Source organism: Ixodes scapularis, unplaced genomic scaffold (assembly GCF_016920785.2).
Source record: "Ixodes scapularis isolate PalLabHiFi unplaced genomic scaffold, ASM1692078v2 PGA_scaffold1__304_contigs__length_218370807, whole genome shotgun sequence".
NCBI lineage: Eukaryota > Metazoa > Arthropoda > Arachnida > Ixodida > Ixodidae > Ixodes > Ixodes scapularis.
The window spans coordinates 12511901-12533033 of record NW_024609846.1 but is presented as its reverse complement, the minus strand read 5'-3'; the positions used below and the strand labels follow the sequence as shown (position 1 = coordinate 12533033).

Genomic DNA, 21133 nt, shown 5'->3' with positions numbered 1-21133 from the left:
ATTTAGCGGGGAAATTGTTTCCGCTAAATTTAGCGGGAGATTTAGCGTCGTCCTCATTGTCACTGATGACGTCATCAGTGACGATGACGTCATCCCCATTGTCATCTTTATCGCGCGTTTGCGCCGACGGCGACTGCGACGCCGCTGAAGCCGCAAACGGGCGCCTAAGAGCTGCGCTCAAAAAGATGGTGAACAGATTGCAGGAAGACCCATTGGTGGATTCTTGGGGAATTCGTTAGCCTGACCCTGGGGAAGCGCCACAGACATTTCCCTTTAGGAAACGCTATCGGTGGCCCCGTAACGAGGCCGAAAAGAGGCAGTAGAAAATAGAGGAACCAAAAAAAGAAAGCCAAAAGAAAAAAGTGAAGGGCTCAGCGTTTCCCAAAGGGGGGCCAGCGTGGCATTTCCAAGGGTCATGCTAAAGCATTCAAGAAGAATCTACCAATATATCTTCCTTTAATTTTTTGCTTTCTGCGTGTGCATACTTCGAAGGTGCGTGCAGCCAGCTTTCGTGCGACCAATGTGACAAACAGGAAAGAAGCACACCTTAGACGGTGTCTGCAGACCGTGTTTTGTATAATGTACCAGGAGGGTGGCCGCAGCGTAATGCGGCATCGTTGTATTTGCCTCTTTCACGCCTCGTGCAGAAGACCCGAGCGGCAAGCGCGTGCTGAGCTCCACGTACTGTGGCAGCGCGGCGTACGCGTCTCCCGAAGTACTACAGGGCATTCCGTACAACCCCAAGATGTACGACGTGTGGTCTCTGGGCTGTATCCTCTTCATCATGGTGACCGGCACCATGCCTTTCGACGACACCAACATCAAGACTCAGATCCGGCTCCAGATGCACCGCGACGTGCGCTTCCCGTCCAACTACTCGATCAGCTCGTCCTGCAAGAGCCTCATCCGCCACATGCTCGAGCCGGATATCGTGAAGCGGGCCACGCTCAAGCAGGTGCTGCGTCATCCGTGGCTCGAGGAGGGCGTGGCGGTCGCCTCGTGAACCGGGGCGCGGGACGCCGGCCCCTCCGATCAGGCCTCGACTCCCTACGACCGGGTCTCGGCTCCCTCAGGCCGGGCATCGGCTTCCTCACCGCCGGAGCCCCCAGCTCGGCAGCAGCCGTCGGTCCGGGCGGCGCCGGAGGGCAGAGGCTACCTCGGCACGCTCTGCCGCCCAGAGCGAACCAAAATTCCCGTCGCCATCGCGGACGCCGACGAACACCATCAATAAAGCCCACACCACGTAGAGGCGCCCTTCGTTTTTAGAGAGTTTTGGGGCGCCGTCGCCTTGGTCCCCCGAGCAGCTGGGTGTACCCAAACCGTCGGGGCCCCTTATCTAAAACTACTTTTTATATGCTATATTGTTTTCCGGGCCAAACTATAGGGTCTGCTAAGTCGGCAGCGTGCTTGGCTCCCACGCAGCTGGCCAGGGTTCGGTCCCTGCCAACGCCCGTTTTTTTATATTTGATAATGTATAAAGCTCGGGTGTGTGTCTGTGCGTGAGCGCGCGTGCGTACGTGGGTGCGTGTGCGTATTTGCATGTGTGAGTGCGTGTGTGTATGCGTGCGTGTCTGGGCCTGTGTGCGCGCACCTGTAGATATATACATATATGCATAGCCTCCTCTATACTCCAAAGCCTGGCAGTTCGACCACGGAGCATAGAGTCCCCGGTCGCAGATTTACAGCGCGAGGATCTGGTAGCAGATGCAGAGCATCAAAAAGCTATTTGTCGGGGAACCTAGACGTCAGCGCACAGCTCTTGCAGCGGCGAGGACCCGAAACACACTTGTTCGCTCGGGAGAAGTGTGTTTCGGCGTCTCGCCGCAGCGGGTCGCCAGTCACGTGACTCTCCTCTCATCCGTTGTCTGCCGCTCCACCTTTTCCATTTCGGCGGCCGCTTCTCGTGGCGATATGCCAGGCTTTGGCAGTATAGACGATTGCAAGCTGGGCGACGGGCCGCCGCCATGTCTCTGCTCGAGCAGGCACGCCCGTGCGATTACGAGCTTGCCAAAGCTACGTTCACCCGCGCGTTGCACGCGCCTGCACGCATGGGGCACCACTTGTGGCGCCATGCTTGCAATTGTCTATATAGGAGGCTAGGATATATATCTCTGAGTGGCACGCACGCACGCGCCCGTTTCTGTTGACATTTGTGGAGTGAAGTTTGGATGGTTAAAATTTGTATTTACACAAAAAAAAAAAAAAAAGTCTCATGAAAAAAGTTTTGCAAAATACCTTTGTGCTTTAATCATTATTTAAAAAAAATATTCAATAGCATGTATTAAAAACTATCGCATTAAAAAAAAAGAGAATTAGCAGTGTATAAACGAGAAGACAAGAGTTCTCGCCGTTTTAATTTATGTTTCCTGCAACCTGAAAAAAAAAAAAACTTTTTCTGCGGAAATGCAAAAACACTTCGACAGAAACCAGCAGACGCGATCTGCAAACTACCAGAACAGCTGAGGCCAGTACAGAGGGTGTACCTATCCTTCGGGCACCTCCACAACACCGATAAAATGTTCTTAGCTCGCTACACGATTACATTCGGATAGCAGGGATCTCGAATAAAATGAGTCCCACCTCAATTCCCTTCCCCCCCCCCCCCCCCCCCCTTCCAGGTCAGATTATTAAAATCAAAACACGAGGTCGTAATAGGTTAATAAAAAAATACTATTTTACGACTACAAGTATTAGCGATGTGAGCGACCAAAAGCGTCGCTGCGGTCAGCTTTCGACGATTGACCAGACCATGGGCATATGAGCATTGTCAGATTGTCAACTTTGACGATGTTAATTCCGGTTGCGATGGTTCCTAGCTTCCACTGTGCTTTTTAAACACACCATGGAGCTCGTCGTAGCCAGGGTAACAACTGGTGACGTCACGGTAGGCACATCCCAGTCGTGACGTCACGGAGGGAAACCATTAGAGGGCGCCACCGAAATATCTCGGCGCTAATATGGTGTCCCCAAGGGACTGAATCACTGCATGACGAGCTGGACAAATCGGCGCCCCCGCATAAAAAAAAAACTCAAAGTTTCATTCAATAAGACCTTAGGGGTGCAAATTTCACCTCGTGAAATTTCGAGACGTAAGTCTTTTTTTTTTTTTTTTTTTGTCTGGAAAGCTTGTGAGATCAAGAAACTTGCCGGGGTCAGCAGTGGACGAGTTAGCAGACGACCGAGTTTTGTGTCATCTTCCGATAGACGCAGGGAGCAGACGACATTGTGTCTATCGTCGTCTGCAAATTAGATGCGAGTGTTCATGCAACGTGGTCGGTCTCCCAGAGCATGGCGACGCTGGATCGCGCTGAAGACGCGAAATTTAGCCAGCGCAGTATATGAATGCCAGCCTGGGATTTGTATAACGCGAGTCACCCAGTAGTGGTACGCGAGCACACGCCGGTACAACGCTCATCCAAATCAGAATTGGCAGGGGTAATGATGGAGCCTAATACCTCCTTAATTCCGCAGCTGCGGTACGATAACACACTCGAACACCGTAAGCGAACGCAATGCTGTAGCAGCAGATGAGATGCTCTCCACGCACAAACGTGTGGGTGCTGATTTGAACCGATTCCAAGCTTGAATACGTTTGATATCGTGAATCAGGTGAAAAGATTGATGTCTTCTACCTGGAGCAAATGCGTCAACAAAACGAAAAACACTTACGCAACCCGTAAGCTGAAACACAGTGACAGCTGAGGTGTGACTTCAGAGCCGCTAAGGTGCCATTCCGGAGCAGATAGACTCAACGAAAGGTGAAGCTGTGAGCGCACACCATACAGGATGTTTCACGAAAGGTGGGCAAATTCGATATTGCGAAAGCTACGCGCCACAACAAAAAAAGAAAAAAAAAGAAAAAAAAAAGAAAAGGCTTGTGTCGTTTTGGTCCTGGGCCAGAGGACTACTTAGGAAAATGATGAAAGTCCGGGATAATTAGATTGTTAATTATTTTCGCATATTTAACTTTCTTAATATTGTGCTTAGTTAAGGGCATGGTTTCAAGTAGAAAATTGCTCAGCATCATCGAAAAACACTAAATAAACAAATTGCAGAATGACAGAAGGCACGCACAGCATTTTACTGCTTTCTGAAAAACCGCGCGAATTCGGCGGGCTTTTGTTTGCAAACGGAGCGCATCTCGGCCCCGACGGCACCGCGCCCCGTGGAAAAATAGTGCAACCAGCCTCTTCTGCGTTGCGCGAAGACAGCGCAGTTTTGCCGGAATGCCAAAAATGGCCCGCGTCAATATGGAGCGCGGTCGACGGGGCGAATCCGCGAAGCATCAAACAAACAACTATTGCTGTAAAAAAAAAAAAAAGGCGTTCGGCACACATGTGTCATCCGCGAGAACAAAAGTTGCAGTTCACTGAAACGTCGCTTTCGCATTCTATCGTTGCCTCGTTGTTCTCAATAAAAAAAAAAAAGTAATGTATGCCTGAACGCACACGTATCAGCGCACATGCGGCATATCGTACACATAGACACACACACACAGGTCCCATAGAAACACGCACACGTCTCAGCACACAGATTAAACACAGACACACACAAAAAGGCACTCACGCGCACACACTCACTGACTCACCCGCACAAAAACACAAACACAACTCCTGCCGGTATATATGCGTTGCCTATAGGCTATAGGCAACGCATATATGTACACGCTTTACACGCGTGTCAGATTGCAGCCGTCATTGCGGACATTCTCTTGTCTTATCATACACCGACCGCCTTAAACGGGCGTTGGCGAACCTCCACAAAGGCTAATGACGGGGAGAAGGACACAGTAGAATCTAAAATGGCAATAACCTGCCCTGCTATGGTAATGATGAAGTGAAGTAAACGAAATAAACGGAAACAAAAATGACCGCATCTTCACGTGGTGAATAATGTTGATTGGGGCGAAGCTCTGGTGGTGCTTGTCTGCGTAAACGGTGAGCCGCGCAGCATGCCGAGCCTTTCGTTCGTTTTCATCCATGTCAGAAAGAGAATGTATGGTATGGAACATGGTTATATACGCATTTGGGAATTTGACCGCAGCGCCCTCTCGTCTATAAACGTTGAGCCAATGCATGCAAAGTTTAACGCGATTACATACGCATTTGACCGCAGCGCCCTCTCCTGTATAGACGTTGAGCGACTACATGCAACGTTTCATCCATGACATCCCCAGCTCTTTAGTTACTACCATATCTCAGAGGCCACTGCTCGTCCCGCAGTCGTGGCCGAGTGGTTAAGGCGATGGTCTAGAAATCCACTGGGGTCTCGCCGCACAGGTTCGAATCCTCTCGACTGCGCAAACATCGCTTTTTTTTCATCCTTTTTCTTTCTTTTTTTTTTTTTTTTTGCCCTACGCGAGCGCCTGAGCACGTGAGCTCAAGAGCACGATCACGAGCACGAGCGCCAGCAAGATCGATGCGAGACCGGGCGCTGGACGGACAAGGCTAGACCCTAAGGAGCTTCGCCCCTAAAACTGAAGGGCGATTATGGCAACGCCCATGCACAGCTGCTGCTCAGGAAATGCTCACGCTCTCTCACAGATGTGGTCGTCGCACTCGCTCCAGCCATCTCGAATAAAGCAAGGGCGCGCAGAACCCTCCCGCCGCTCTGAACCGATGCAGCGAAACCTGGAAGCATGAGCGTAGAAAACGACACGTCCGTCACCACGAACGGAGCTCTCGCCGATGCGACTGACGACGTCGTGGTGACGCTGGATGACATCGAGCGTCTCGCGGGCGCCAACCGACGCCCGGGCTTTTTGGACTACTACGACGGTGGTGCGGGCCAGAAGCAGACGCTTCTAGAGAACACGGCGGCGTTCGTGAGGTGCGTATGCCTCCGGGGAGAGCGCTGCTCTCTACGGAGGGTGCTCGCGAAGGACGGGGATGATTATATGTTCAGAGCGCCCCGAAAATGGCCCGCGCTATGGTACCGAGCGCGATTAAGCGACATGCCCAGTGTCATACGCTGTAAAAACAATCAGCTCCCTTTTACGGAGAAGTTTTCCGGCGAAAAGTGCTGCCAGAGAATTTATTCGTAATCCAATTTAGTGAGGTGAAATCATCCGTAACTTAATTTAGTGAGGGGTCCCCTAAAATATGGACACCTTTACGTTCTAACCTTTACAGAATTTTTTTGTGAAGGTTAGAACGGAATGTGCTCCTTAATTGGAGAATTTAGATCTTCCGTAAAAGTGTAACGGAAAGTGCTCCTTAATTAGTTGCAAGCACGGCTCTTGGGTGCCGCCATCTTGCTTGTTGGGGTGCGCTCTGAGGTGCACCATAGTCTGATTACGACGCCTTAGCAAGGCATTGTAATCAAGTTATGGTGCGTCCAATGTGCATCCCAGCAGGCAGGATGGCGGCGCCCAGGGGCCATACTTGCAAACGTGCATACGCAGAACCATCTGTAAGGAGGTGAACACAAATATGCCATTTGTAAAGAAGCATCAAGAACATTGTTATTTAAAAAAAATGTTTTTGAGCGTCTTGTGTTACTCACAGAAGGCAATATTTCACCCAAATAAGTGGTATGAAAATAAAAAAAAAAAATCTTAGTCACCTTGGAGTGCTTTATTCAGGGTCCTCGAAGGCTTCAGTCAAAATGGATACCCTATGCCGTTTTGCCACTGTTCTCACGTTCTGTGTCGGATTTCGTCCATCACGCCCAGCTAGACAAGAAAAAGAGGGGAGGAATAGGTGTAAATTGAAGTATAATAATAATAATAACTATTTCATTGATTATGATGGAGCCCCAACGAAGAAAGCTGCAGCGCCTGCATTGCACAGCTTGATTGGTCCTCCGGCCCCTTACATCGACAAGCAAGCAGAAAATAAAAAGAGCGCATATAGAGTAGGAGTAATGCACATCTAAGATTCATATGCATACAAACTAAGGTTCCCATACATACAAAGCATAAAGCCCACGCATCAGGCACATCCATACTCCCACAACCATAAAAAATTATTAGAAGAGTGGTTCGAAAACACTCATGGCTGGGGGCAACTCTTCTGGTCTGGTAAAAGTGACGGGAACCCCTCCATGACAAATAATGAGAAGGGTGGGGAGACTACAATGATAAATAAAAGAAAAACCCTACGATATTTGCTGGAGCTCAAAATATATGAGTAGGCCCCTAATTAAAATAACTGAGCACAAATGAAGCAGATGTTTCAATGTAGGCAGGCCCAGCCTTCAAAGAGAAAAATGTATTTCACTGAGCGCTCGCTGATTCTAGATACAATTCATTTATCGATCGTGCTAGTCAGATTAGCCTCTGAACTTCCAGAACCAACCACATGCCTCTCCAATCTGTGGTGCTTGCGATGAGACACTCACATCAAGCTTACTGTTTTGCATCAGTGCTGTGGCGCACAGCTTTCCCGCATTGCACCGGTGTTCACGGAGTAGCGGAGGCCAGGGGGAAGCGCGTCCTCGCAGTCAACTAGATGGAGTAAATTTTTTTTTTTCTCAGGATCATAGATAGACCCCTAACTTCAGAAACCAGTGCTAAGAAAATTAGACCTCTATCCGAACCAACCGTCTAATTCTATCATGAAATCGACTTGCTTTATAGTTCTGTGATACTAAGAAACATCGCACGAAGTGTGACATTTGTTTTGTCTATAAGAGCAAAAAGTTTCATTGCTTAGCTTGACTAACAATTAGGGAGTATGCAGACCCCCATTTGGGAACCACTGTACTAGAAGCCAAGCAATGACACCGTAAAAAACAACAAAAAAACTTCGGTGATGCCAACTTTTTTTCTGATCCAAAATATCACAAACTGCAGAATCCAACATCCTGAAAAATAATAAATGCATAAATTTAAATGCCAGTACGCCAATATAAACAAGTTATATCCATGTTACACAAACAGCCTTAACCTTCGTTAAGCTAACTATGGTTCGTGGCCTCTAAACTGAACCGAGATGCTATTACATGGCTCCCTAGCTCCAAGTTGACACGAAAACAAAACCAAGTGTGGGGTTAGGTAATCACTATGAATACTGAAGCTGATTAATTATCAGGGCATATTGTGTTGTTCATAGGCGTCTTCAACCGCTTTCAACTGATTTGAAATAAATATCTAACGTAGAAGCCTCACTGCCATCGGCAGCACTAATTCCCCAAAACAAAACAATAACAAAAGAAAAAAAAAATAGAATTCTCTTTGTTCCCAGACGTGCTGCGATTTCTATAAACGCAGCTTCAACCCCTAGGTATGGCTCCTCCAAGAATATCTGCTGCTACAATTGTTTGTGAAATTTCACAATTGTGAAAAACGGTGAGTACGTTGCCACAACTTGCGGATTTGGCGAAGTGGTGAACGGCGCCATATTGAACGCGGTTAGCAAGCCCGAAGCGAGCCCGCCAACCTCGGTCTGCTTTAGCCATGGCTATCGGGCTAACTACAGCTTGGTTTGCTGTGTGACTGAGGATAACTGCGGTTAAGCGTGACTGCGGTCGGCTTAAATGAGTTTAAGGCTGCCTGCGTAAGAAGGGTACTAGGGCTGCATAAATTGCAACTGACACTATAGTTATGTGAGACAGTCTTTCAGTACATGCATGGGTGCAAAAGACTGTCAGAGAGGAGATGATATGTGCACTGACAAGACCGAAAACACAAAAAATGAACCATCATGCAATTCCCTCTTCTCAGAACTCATGGTATGATCTACCAAGAATAAAGATATAAAAACAATGGCTTACAGACGATTTTTGAGATTCAGCATGGTGGTGTTTGCACAGAAGCAAAAGTTTAGGCCAGCTTGATTATGCTGACAAAGACTGGGAATGCACAGGATGTGCTGACTTTACTCAAACGCATGCTGTGCGTGCTCGGGGACAATAGGTAATGGTCACGTGACCATATGACCACCATTGGTCACTATTTTCCAGTCTTGGGTAGTAACGCGTTAATAGAAACGCGTTACTGTAATTAAGTTACTTTTTTGGTAACTTGTAACTGTAACGAGTTACTTTTTTAAAATGTAACTTGTAACTGTAGTTCTATTACTTTTTCTGAGGTAACGATGAAAGTAACGACGTTACTTTTGTCGTTACTTTCCGGTTTTTTTATGAATAATATATCACTGAACGAGTACGATTTAGACATTCTTTTTGCTTTCCAAATTGTCTGTTTCGACATTTCGAGTGTCAAGTTTTTTTACACAAACTTGTGAGTACGCTCTTTCTCGCCACTCACGACCCGAATATAGCCACGCTAGATTTGGTTAAAAAACAATGTAGTTATCTTTAGCACGCGCTTATACTTTGTGAGTGAACACTTACATCTTGGTATCTTGAAGAACTATCTCTTTTGCGGTTTTTCTTTTTTCTGCGCAAACGCTTTTTAATCGGGTGAATAAAACATGAACCTCCAATACACGCGGAGGGCAGTGCGAATGTTTCGTATTTTGATTAGCGCCACCACTCCGCACTGCGCATGTTTCGTATTTTGATTTGCGCCACTACTCCGGTGTAGTGTCAACAGTCGAGGCAAAATTTACTGCTGTTTGCGCGAAGTTTGTTTCTGGCTTGCCGGGTACGAACTGAAATATGTCCAGGGACTCTATGAACCCAGCGCAACCGTCAACGAGCCAGGAATGTGCTAGTGCTACCAAGGATATGAATGATGATAAGAACAAAGAAGAACTACCATGGCCGGCGTACAGAGAGTATTTTGCTGTGGTGGAGGTGGTTACTAACAACGTGACCGCAGAAAAAGGCACTTTGTTGCCTCAACACCTACTCGGCAATCAAAAACCTGTCCCGGCTAAACAACACAGCAGTCCCATGCAGCGCGTTAGACGAGCGCCTGTTCAGCAAGGGCAGGGACGTGTTCGTCATCAAACAAGGGAAACTTTCAGACACTAATTTCGAGAAGCAGCTGCTGCAAAGTTACAACATGAAGTAGAAAGCAGTTTTTAATTGCATGCAAATAAACTTGGTGAAAAGCGTTTTCTAGTTTTTCCTAATTTTTTGTGTTATAAAAAAGTAATTGAAAAGTAACGTCGTTACTTTTCAAAAGTAACTGTAACTGTAACGAGTTACTTTTTTGTTACGGTAACTGTAACGGTAACCACTACTTTTTTCAGAAAGTAACTGTAACTGTAACGAGTTACTTTTTAAAAGTAACTTACCCAAGACTGCTATTTCCTGTGTGATCACATGGTAGACTGGACCCCACTGACCATGATCACGTGAACACCAATGAATGACAGTCTCGGGCAAAGATGCGATTCTCTCCCGTTTTCCATACCCTTTCCTGGCTGGTGGTCACAGAAAATCGGGATCAACAGCCAGCAGGGACGCGGTCCCTGCTGGCTGTTGCCTCTCTACTGAGCTCATTTAAGGAAGGAAGGAAGTGCAGCATGCCTGAAACTGACACCTTATGCCGAACAGACCAAGAGGAGTGGGTCTCGGGCCTGTTGATTCTTTGTTTATTGGCGTCTCAGCTTTCGAAACCATGGATGGTGGCACCTCCTTCTGCCTGACAGTGAAGAAAAGGCTATGTTTTGTATAGGCCAATAAGCTGTATATAATTTGCTATGTGACTGCCCTTCTAGAAATGCGCATGCAACGCCATATTTATCCCGATTCTCTGCACATAAAGAGTACAGGCCCATCTTTGGCATTTGGGATTGCATGCCAAGGATAGTTTTGCTGGGTCGGTGGTTTCAGATTTTCCCGAGAATTAGGTGGGTAGCAAGTCATTTCGACAAATAGCTAGTTTTCTTAATTGTGGAGCTGAAGTTGCCCAAGTGGAAAAATGCCCGTAGATCACCCGAGCTAGCAGTCCAGACTTCTTGTTCAGAGGGCGACGATGAGCACGCAGCGCGCTCGTGATGTGTCTGACTGACTCCCGACACATTTATGTTTCATAGATTTTTTTTTTTATGGCAATTGTTAACTTTTTTATTTAAGAGCCTCAAAAAATATGTGGTGCATCATACTCGCAATGCAGGACTTCCTTTTGATGCTCTGCTAAAAGTAAGTTATTCTCCTCTTGTGTATCGCTGGATGACCAGCTAATTTCGCTTAATTGGCGCATTGAACTCTTTGCAAGTATTCCAAACTGTTCTTTTTGCGTACAGGAAAAAGATAGCATAAGCATATACTCCAGAAATAATTAAAAGTTGTAAAGGATACTACCATGAACTCATGCACGTGCAAGTTGACGAGGTAGCCAATACAATAGTGTGTTCACATAATGTCAGACTGCCTTTGAATGTTAGTTACCACACACAAACATGGGCACTACAGGTACTAAAGGCTACGAGTCACTCTCCTTATAGACGCTTTACACACGCGCCAGATTGAGCCGCCATAGCCGCCCTTCTTTTGTCTTACTGAGATGCCGAGCCACTGAAGCGGGCGTTGACGGGTCTTCACAAGGGCCTATGCTGGGCACAAGAACACAGTGGCATCTAAAATGGCAGTAACCTGTCCTGCTGTGGTAATGATGAAGTGAAGCGAACGGAATAAGAGGGAACAAAAACTGAAGGTCAGTTATGGCGGCGCCCATGCACAGCTGCTGCAAAGCGTCTATACAACTGGTTGTAGCTGACTTTGTCTTCCTTCAGTTCTCTCAAGGATTCTGAGTAAATGTTTAGACTTACCTATTGGCAGTCATGTTTGTAGGTGATAACTCAGCCTGCAGATCATCGGCAATGCGGAATCCATGGATCAATTTGAAATCGCGATGTACTAAGAATTTGTGGATAATGTGAAAAACTTCCTGGGCGACATTCTGCACTGTGTTGGAGGATGAATATTAAACAAGCTGTGTATGAAAGTGTCATCCCCTTTCCCCTCCCTCCCCTCAAAAATAATGTTGGTTTGCCCCCACCAAGAGAGAATTGTGCTGACACTCACGGGTATGTCAGACAAGGCTTACTCTCACAGACATGATAAATATATCAGAACTGAAGCAAACCCTTACCGTAAGTAAAACCAGTTCTGCCAACTATCCTTTTGATCCAAAATATCACAAAGTGGAGGCATTTCTCCAAATATTTGACTATAAAACATTGCTTGATGTTTTACCACTCGAAGCAAACCTCCTGGAAAGTAAAAATTTATGGGATGTTCCCATGATGACGTCACACGTGACGTCACGTGTGACCTCACGAGAGTCACCAGTGACGTCATAGATGACGTCACCGCGCGTTGCATTATGAGTAAATTTCCCCGTTAAATTTAGCGGAAAATATTTCCAGCTAAGTTTAACTTAATATTTCCCCGCTAAATTTAGCTAAAAAAAACTCCGCTACATTTAGCGGAAAATTCTCCCCGTTAAATTTTGCGGGAAAATTTTCCCCTAAATGGGAGGCGAGCAGGAGAGGAGGAGGGGAGAGTACGAATTAGGAGGAGGGGCATAGCCTCCTCTCCGCGCCTTCCCCTCCTCCTCCTCAAGAGCTGCGCTCTAATTCGGTGTTGCAGAGGATTATAAACGTCTTTCATTTTTTTTAGTTTTAAATATATTGTTGTGCAAGACGAAGACTCACACCGTAAAGAGTGTTTTGCAAGACGAAGAATCACACCGTAAAGAGTGTTGTGCAAGACGAAGACTTGCTAATACAGGAAGGAAGAAGAAGATGAGAGTGTGTCAATGAGAGAATGGACGCCATTAAAGGCTGACGGCGAACCTGACGTAACAAAGCCGTCGAATTGCCTTCTGCCATAACAATTGGTGTCAGAAGTGGGATCATGGAAACCCGAAGCACCGCCCAGGGGAATCAGCACCAGGTCTTGGAGGCCATCAACGCTTTGAAGGGGTCACTAGACAGTCTCCACGAAGAACACACTCGCCATCGGGAAGAGCATCGGGAAGCCTTCGCAGAATTGCGATGAGAGGTGGCCGCTCGACTCCAAACTGATAGTGAACCTGAAGCTTCACCGCTGCTTTCGGGATCTCAAGGCATAATGCCAGCACTGCCTTCGTCTGGTGAGGCCGCCGGAACTATGCCTGATGACAGCAGCGGTTCCCGGATCTCACCCATCGACCATATCGGGGACCACGCAGTCGCAACAGATCCCCTGTCGTCGCAGGAAAGGACTTCCTCTGAGGGAGCAAGCCAGCAGCAAGAACTACAGGGCCAAATCGCCCCAAAGATGATCGTTAAACTTGACACATACGATGGACGCAACCCCTGGGGTACCTTCCGGACGCACTTCGACCTAGTGGCAGACATAAATGGATGGAGAAATAATTCACGAGGAGCTTTCTTGGCGTCAGCACTTCGAGGGGCAGCACTGGAAGTACTGCAAAATCTACCCGCAACTATACAGAGAGACTACAACTCTCTCGTGAATGCTCTGAAGGGACGCTTCGGAGACAAGCATCTGGGGCGACTCTACCACGCTACGCTCCGCACACGTGTACAACAAAAGAATGAGTCCCTGGCAGAACTTGCGAAAGACATCGAAAGACTGGCACGCCATGCCTGTGAAGGTTGTGCAGCCTCAACACTTGATTTGGTTGCAGCTGGGCACTTCGTGGATGCTATTTCTGACTCGGTGATACAACAGTTCGTGCGGCTTTCGTCACCCGGTTGCATGCGCGATGCTGTTGCGCGAGCCATGGAGGTGGAAGCGGCCAGGAGAGCTGTCAGAGCTACCCGTCGGGTATCTGCCGCCGTTGAGTTCCCACCCGCCCCGCCATCTCGTCAGCCTGCTCTGCGGCACGAGTGCAAAACATCGGTTGCACCTGCGCGTCGTAGACCCCCACCCACGTGCTGGAGCTGTTGCAGACAAGGTCACCTACAGCGCTATTTGTAACTGGCATGGTACCGAGACACAGCTGCAAGGAAACGAGGACTCTATGACGGAAAACTACTGTCAGCCGAGCTTACCGGCCAAAACTTGGCTGAACTGAAAACTAAGGAGCCGGTAACTGCATTCCAGGTGCATAAATTGCGGGCCGACAAAGACGGACTTTTCGTAGATGGGCAACTCGATTGTTTGCATGTAGTATGCTTGTGGACACTGGGGCAAACGTCACCCTAGTGAGACCTGATATATTCAACCAAATAAAGGGATCTCTAGAATCGTACATACGTCTCGCTGAATGCCCCCTCCGTACAGCCACAGGCGATATAGCACCGGTCACGGCGTCATCACAGCTCATTTTCCGTTTTGGCAGTCAAGAATTTTCACACGTGACTTATGTCGCTGATATATTTGAGGAATGTATCCTGGGCCTCGACTTTCTGAAGGAACACGGTTGCTCGATGGATCTAAAGAATCAGACACTAAATCTGAGCGAGGAAAGCATCATCCTGTGCAGCAGACGAGCGCTCTTGAAAAATAAGGGTGGATTCCTCATCTGTTCGAAGTCAACTGTTGTTTCCCCGCAGTGTGAAACCATCGTTTGGACAACTGATGGCAATTGCTGTTCTGCAGGTATCGCGGTCGCTGAAGGAGATGAGGTTTGTAACAACATACCAGGTGTCATTGTCGGAAAAACACTTGTGAATTTCAGCAATGAGCGCGTCCCTATCCGTATTGACAACCTAACGGATAAAGCGATAAACATCAAGAAAGGTTGTCGAATGGCGACTTGGTCCCACGCTGTGAGCCTTAGAAGCCTGAGAAGAGAAAGTACCAACGTGAAGCAAGATTGGCTGCCAATGTCTTTGCTGGAACTAGCAGACCGCTCCAAGCAGCACCTCAGCCAACCGCAACAGGAGTCCCTTTTGAATTTAATCAACGTCTACAGAGATGTCTTCACTTTCTCCCCATCAGAGATCGGGCGCACGAGTGCTGCTCACCACCACATAGATACTGGTGACGCTATCCCGATCAAGCAGGCACCTCGGAGAATTCCGCTCGCTAAGAGGAATGAGGTCACTGAAATGATCCAGGATATGCGAAAACAGGACACCAGTGAGCCCTCATCTAGTCCATGGATCTCACCAGTTGTATTGGTAAAGAAGAAAGATGGGAGCACGAGGTTTTGTGTGAATTATCGTAGACTGAACAACGTCACGAAAAAGGACTCCTACCCTCTTCCTAGGATCGACGACACATTTGATGCAATGGCCGGTGCCTCCTGGTTTTCTACGCTTGATCTCAGGAGCGGCTATTGGCAGGTTGAGGTAAAACACTCAGACCCTGAGAAGACAGCGTTTACCACAGGCGATTGTTTTTTGGCAATTCAAGGTAATGCCATTTGGCCTTTGCAACGCGCCAGCGACTTTCGAGCACCTCATGGACAAGGTTCTTCAAGGCTTGCCCCTCAATGTGTGTCTCGTATACCTTGATGACATATTGGTGCACGGAAAGACTTTTGAAGCTGCTCTTCATCATCTGTCAGACGTCTTTGAGCGCCTAAGACAAGCGAACCTAAAATTGAATCCCAAAAAATGCTCGCTATTCCAGAAAAGAGTTCGGTACTTAGGCCACATTGTCTCTGAGAATGGGATGGAGACAGACCCCGACAAGACGGACTGTATTCGAAACTGGCCCCAACTACACAGTCATCGTGAACTCAAGAGTTTCTTAGGCCTATGTACCTACTACCGACGTTTTGTCAGGAACTTTGCTACCGTGGCCGAACCACTCTATACGTTGACAGAACAAAACGCGAAGTTTCACTGGAACATGCCAGCTGAGGAGGCTTTTCTTCAACTCAAGAATACCCTTACTTCACCTCCTATTCTCGGATTTCCCCATCCGAATCGTCAGTTCGTCCTGGACACGGATGCAAGTAACGTTGGTGTGGGTGCAGTCTTGTCACAGTTAGAGGATGAAACTGAAAGGGTAATTGCGTACTAAAGTCAGGTATTAAAGAAAGCAGAACTAAACTATTGCGTCACAAGAAAGGAACTGTTGGCCGTAGTTAAAGCTGTAGGACATTTTCACCATTATCTCTATGGCAAGCACTTCCTCTTAAGGACCGATCACGCGTCCCTCACCTGGCTTTTGAATTTTAAGAACCCTGAAGGACAAGTTGCAAGGTGGCTAGAGCGTTTACAACAGTACCAATTTAATGTCCAACACCGAGCTGGTAGGAAGCACATAAACGCCGATGCACTCACGCGAAGGCCTTGCTCACGAAAAGATTGCCACCCGTGCCTTGATGCTGAAGCGCACTCCGACCGCAACAGCACGGATCCACCGTCTCAGTCAACGGTCAAGCGGCAGGCAGTGATCACGCATCCATCAACCGATGATGATCCCACTGACTGGAGCGACGAAACCTTGCGTACGCTTCAAAGAGAGGACGACAATATTCGGCTTTTTATACAGTGGAAGCAAGAAGGCGAAAGGCCGTATTGGTACCTGGTTGCACCACACAACCATGTCGTCAAAGCCTACTGGGCTTAATGGGATTCTCTCCTCATACGAAACGGCCTCCTGTTTCGCTGCTGGGAAAACAACGATGGAGTGAACGTTTCCCTTCAACTTGTCCTGCCTCAAGTGCGAGTTAAAACTGTGCTGCAGGAACTCCATGACAGTCCTACCGGCGGACATTTTGGGGTACACAAAACTCTACAGAGAGTGCGTGACAGATTCTACTGGGTTGGCGCCAGCCGTGACGTGCGCGAATGGTGCAGAGGCTGTGACCACTGCACATCGCGCAAAGGACCTCCTTCTCGTTACCGAGGACAGATGAGAACATACAACGTTGGCGTGCCGTTTGAGCGAGTAGCCATTGACGTCGTAGGGCCACTACCATAAACAAGAGAAGGAAATCGGTATCTAATAGTCATTGCAGACTACTTCACAAAGTGGCCAGAAGTTTTCCCTGTTCGTAAGTACGACGCAGCAGCCGTCACTCGAACCTTGCTTACAGACATCGTATCGAGGTACGGAGTGCCCCTAGAAATCCATTCTGATGAGGGGCGCACTTTTGAGTCGCAGACCTTCAAGAATTTGTGCACAGCACTTGGCATAAAGAAAACTAGAACAACACCATTACATCCACAGTCGAACGGTATGGTGGAGAGGCTCAACCGGAGCCTTAAGCAATACCTATCTCTCTTCGTCAACGAGCACCAGGACAACTGGGACGAACTGGTTCCCCTCTTTTTACTTGCCTACCGTTCAGCAGTCCACGCAGTAACAGGGTACACACCATCAATGTTGCTCATGAGGAGAGAGCTAAGAATGCCTGCGGACATTATGTTCGGTACTCCGGCGCCACTACCACGGGAGGCAACACGTGAAAATGTTCACTTAGACCATGCTCTCCATTTGCGTAAGAAATTGGAATGTGTCCATGACTTCGCACGAAGGCATTTACAACTCAGCAGCAGCCATGCAGAGACTCGCTACAACCGAAGCGCATCCAGCCACCAACTGGAACCTGGATATTTGGTGTGGCTATACAGACCAACTAGAACCAAAGGTCGTAGTCCAAAACTACAACGAAACTGGGATGGCCCCTATGAGATCATCAAGAAACTGAACGATGTTGTCTACCGGATCCGCCATGTTAACAACCATAAACCTCAGACAGTCCATTTCGATCGTCTCGCACCATACCACACTAAGTGAACACATGTGCGGGCCTCGGGACGAGAGCCTCTACAGGGAGGGGTGCAGTGTTGTGCAAGACGAAGACTCACACCGTAAAGAGTGTTGTGCAAGACGAAGAATCACACCGTAAAGAGTGTTGTGCAAGACGATGACTTGCAAATACAGGAAGGAAGAAGAAGATGAGAGTGTGCCAGTGAGAAAATGGACGCCATTAAAGGCTGACGGCGAACCTGACGAAACAAAGCCTTCGAATTGCCTTCTGCCATAACAATAGTATTAGCCCCATCATTCGCAAGCTTCCTCCGTAAAATGAAGCAATTGGCTTTCCCAGGTACTGCAGCCCAGCACTGCTGCACGGGCCGTGTGGCTTCGTCTTTTACACCTCAATACCACGTGCTCTCGTGAGAGGCAACACGAATCCACGCGCTCCAGCAGTTTAGCTTTTACGATAGCCATCGAGTAAGAACGCAGCTTCAAAATAGTGGACACTTTAACCAACTTTTTTTTTTTTTTTTCTTAAATTATTTTTGCTTTTTAATATTTATTTGAAGCTTTATTTGTAATTACAGGAAACACTTTTGAAATGTCAAGACAGATGTCAGAACGGCCCTCAACAGAGCAAAACGATATTGACGGAGTTTCCTGGCACTGTATGGAAAGAGCAGGAAGTCGCCTTTTCCGTGGCGATCGCTAATAGATTGATCTCACCAAGCGTTCGGCGCATGCATTAAGCCGCCATAACTTTGGTTCACGGGAGGCTGGCGTGAGTGCTGGACACGGTGCTGGAGCATAGCCTCCTGGCTACGTTCGCGATCGAAAGCGTCGCTGTCGTGGGCCTTCCACGACTGGCCCAATGCTGAGTATGACGTAAGCAAAGGATTTCTCAATGACGGAAATAAGAGTAATGGACCAGTTTCAAGGGGGTTGTTAAAGGGGTGTTGGCAGTGTTCGTTTCAGAGGGCTATCATTTCAAGCTTCCATCATGCTCATTGCGAACACCATCGAGCTTGTTGTTTGCAAGGCAATGACGTCACTAGAGGGAACCAAAGGAGGGCGCAACCAAAACATTTCGCCGCTAATACTCGTGCTCGGCACGCGCAGAGTTCCAGTGAGGCTGTGGCACGTGCAAAAAGGCTAAAGTTTCCTTGTTGCCTTGAGGCAGCGGTGGAGCACCCAAACTGCCTGGTCAGAGCCGTATATGTAGAGAGCTTGACGATTTATTGGGAAGCATAGGAGACAGATCAGGAGGCGCCATTGGCCGAAAGCGGGCTATGCGTGTTCCAGGGCGTCTTCAGAAATTCGAATGTGACCAACCAAAAGCCCGAAATAATACCCTGGCGGTGGTCGCGATAAACAAACTTGATAAGTGCATCGGAGTAACTCTTGGTGACTTAAAATATGGTGCACGTGATGTTTTAAACACAGTCATCCAAAATCACGGTGGAGGTGTACGACCAGCGTTCCGCTAGTCGCACACTTCCACCATGACATAATCTGTTTGTTAGGCGCCGAGGGCCGGGAATCTGCCGACCAAGTGGTCACACTCTGTGCGGGCAAAACAGAGTTGAGCGGCGCATTCATTTCTTACATCTTTCTGCATGATCATGATTGAAACATCACGTACACCCTATTTTGAACCATAAAGGGTTACTACACTTCACTCTTACGCGCTTATTAACACCTTATACCAACATATACCTTGGACCAAAACAGTTTCTCGCTACCACCGCTAGTGGACCCCTTTAGGCTTTTGGTTGGCCAAGGGGCATGCCAAGCCCACTTTTTACGCCTGGTGCACGCCCTGGCTCTGCCCGCGCTTCCCATTGACCAAACTCTCTGCATACACGGGTCTGGCCTTGCGGCGTTGAATCTAGCCGATTTCGGACGCCCAAAGATGTTTTTTCGCTCTTCAGCACCACACAGAAATATAAAAGTTCAGTCAACGTGCCATAAGCAGTGAGAGGCCCAATCGGCTGAGCTTGTACTACCCAAAATGAGGGCGCCACAGTTTGTAACGCTTCAGCGAAGGGGGCCCATTGCGCCCGTTCAGCACTAAGCACCAAAAGGGCGGCGTACAAAAGAAAATTGTGTAAGGGAGACTGTGTGTGTGTGTGTACGTCCGTTATTTATTTTATCTTTGCTTCGTCTAGAACTGCACCGTGGAATTGTCTATATTTGTCGTTCGGACTTGCGTTCGCAGGTTACGCCTGCGTCCACGGGTGCTACGAGGCGTCGCCCACAGGAGCACGGAGGTGACGCTGCTCGGAGACCACAAGCTTTCTCTCCCCGTGGGATTCTCACCAACTGCAGCTCACGGGGACGTGCACACGGATGGCGAAGTGGCCACCGCAAAGGGTGAGTCAAGCCCACTTAGAAGACACGGCCCTGCGTCTTTCCCGCCCCAAGCGTCATCACTAATGGGTCCACGCAACGCGGCCCAGATTACATCAGCATTGCCGTCGGCGCGTCTTGCAGGATGTCACAACGGGCGCGATGCCTGCAATCGTCGACGCTAAGACACGCTTGCCGCTTTGCAGATACTCGTCGAGTTTCGAAGCGTTTGCCGCTTGGGGCGGGACGGGGAGCCACCAAAGATGGCGTCATTCGCAGGCATCGACATCTGGGTGACATGCAAGCACCGTCCCCACTGGAGCACCACAAAGACGTCGCCGGCTATTCTCGCAGTATCACACTTGATCTTTTCAGGCCTCTAAACTGACTCTTGAGCTAGACTCGGTCATATAAAGCTTCTCAAGTACGCAGCCTAAAAGAAAAAGCAGAAGCCATTAAAGAATGTCTCATTAAAGCATACTCCTCGCAACTTCTGAATACATTCAAACTACTCAGTTGATCATTCTGATAAACTCAGGAAGCGCAGAATGTGTCGTGCCTGTATTATACGTGCGTTAGAAAGGGCCGTCCACGCACCCGCGACTCCTTAGAACCGAGTGCCCTAAGGCTCGTTCGCACAGTTGTGTCGGAGTGCGACTGCAACCACTTGCGTCTTGTTAAAGGGCTACTCCACCGATTTTTTCATTGTCTCCGATTTGCTTGAAATTTTGCTAAACTAACCAACAAACATTGCGAAAATAGTATCCCAAATATTAGGTCAAAATATTGCTTTTTCGCGAAGTTATTGAATTTACAGTTTTGGTCCTCACCGTGTTTTTCAAGATCGAAGTCTCTACTGGCAACAATGAAAAAGTGACGTCAGTGGAAGGCAGGGGTTCACTCTTTGGGCTGTAGATTTTGTTTTAAACTGATTCGAAGCAGTTTCATGGTGTCAAAAGAATGCTTGGGAAGCTCGCTGCAGTACCCGTGCTCCAGCACGGAACAAATGATTGGCATATTCTATTTTTTGGCTGCTTGCTGGACTGACAAGCCTGCCTGCCACTGACGTCACGGCCCTGAAAAGCGCGCGTATATTTGAATGTTGGTTTTTGCATCATTTTCATTTGCCGATTTCGCAATAACTATTATGAATTTCGCGATTCTAAATAGCATACCGGAGAGAGTAAAGGCCGGGGAGTCAGAAAATATAGTTAGTTGAGGTAGCTAAAAAAATCGGTGGAGTACCCCTTCAAAGGGGTCCTGCAAGGACTTTTTTTACTAGTTTTCAATTTGCACCGAACCTGAGCGC

At 48.0% G+C, this 21133-nt stretch overlaps 2 protein-coding genes across 2 annotated transcripts in view; both read left to right on the top strand.

Moving 5' to 3' along the window:
- LOC120838877 (testis-specific serine/threonine-protein kinase 1-like) overlaps positions 1 to 1024 on the top strand; it is a 44888-nt gene extending 43864 nt beyond the window's left edge. The window contains exon 4 of the mRNA XM_040208996.2: positions 648 to 1024. Coding sequence (XP_040064930.1) covers positions 648 to 1003 — 356 coding nt within the window. The 3' untranslated portion in view covers positions 1004 to 1024. The remainder of the gene's footprint in view (positions 1 to 647) is intronic.
- A 4614-nt stretch (positions 1025 to 5638) lies between these two features.
- The window catches only part of LOC8025964 (hydroxyacid oxidase 1-like), a 46523-nt gene continuing 31028 nt past the window's right edge, over positions 5639 to 21133 (top strand). Inside the window, exons 1-2 of the mRNA XM_040208999.1 lie at positions 5639 to 5829; positions 19694 to 19848. Of these exons, the coding sequence (XP_040064933.1) occupies positions 5639 to 5829; positions 19694 to 19848 (346 nt within the window). The remainder of the gene's footprint in view (positions 5830 to 19693; positions 19849 to 21133) is intronic.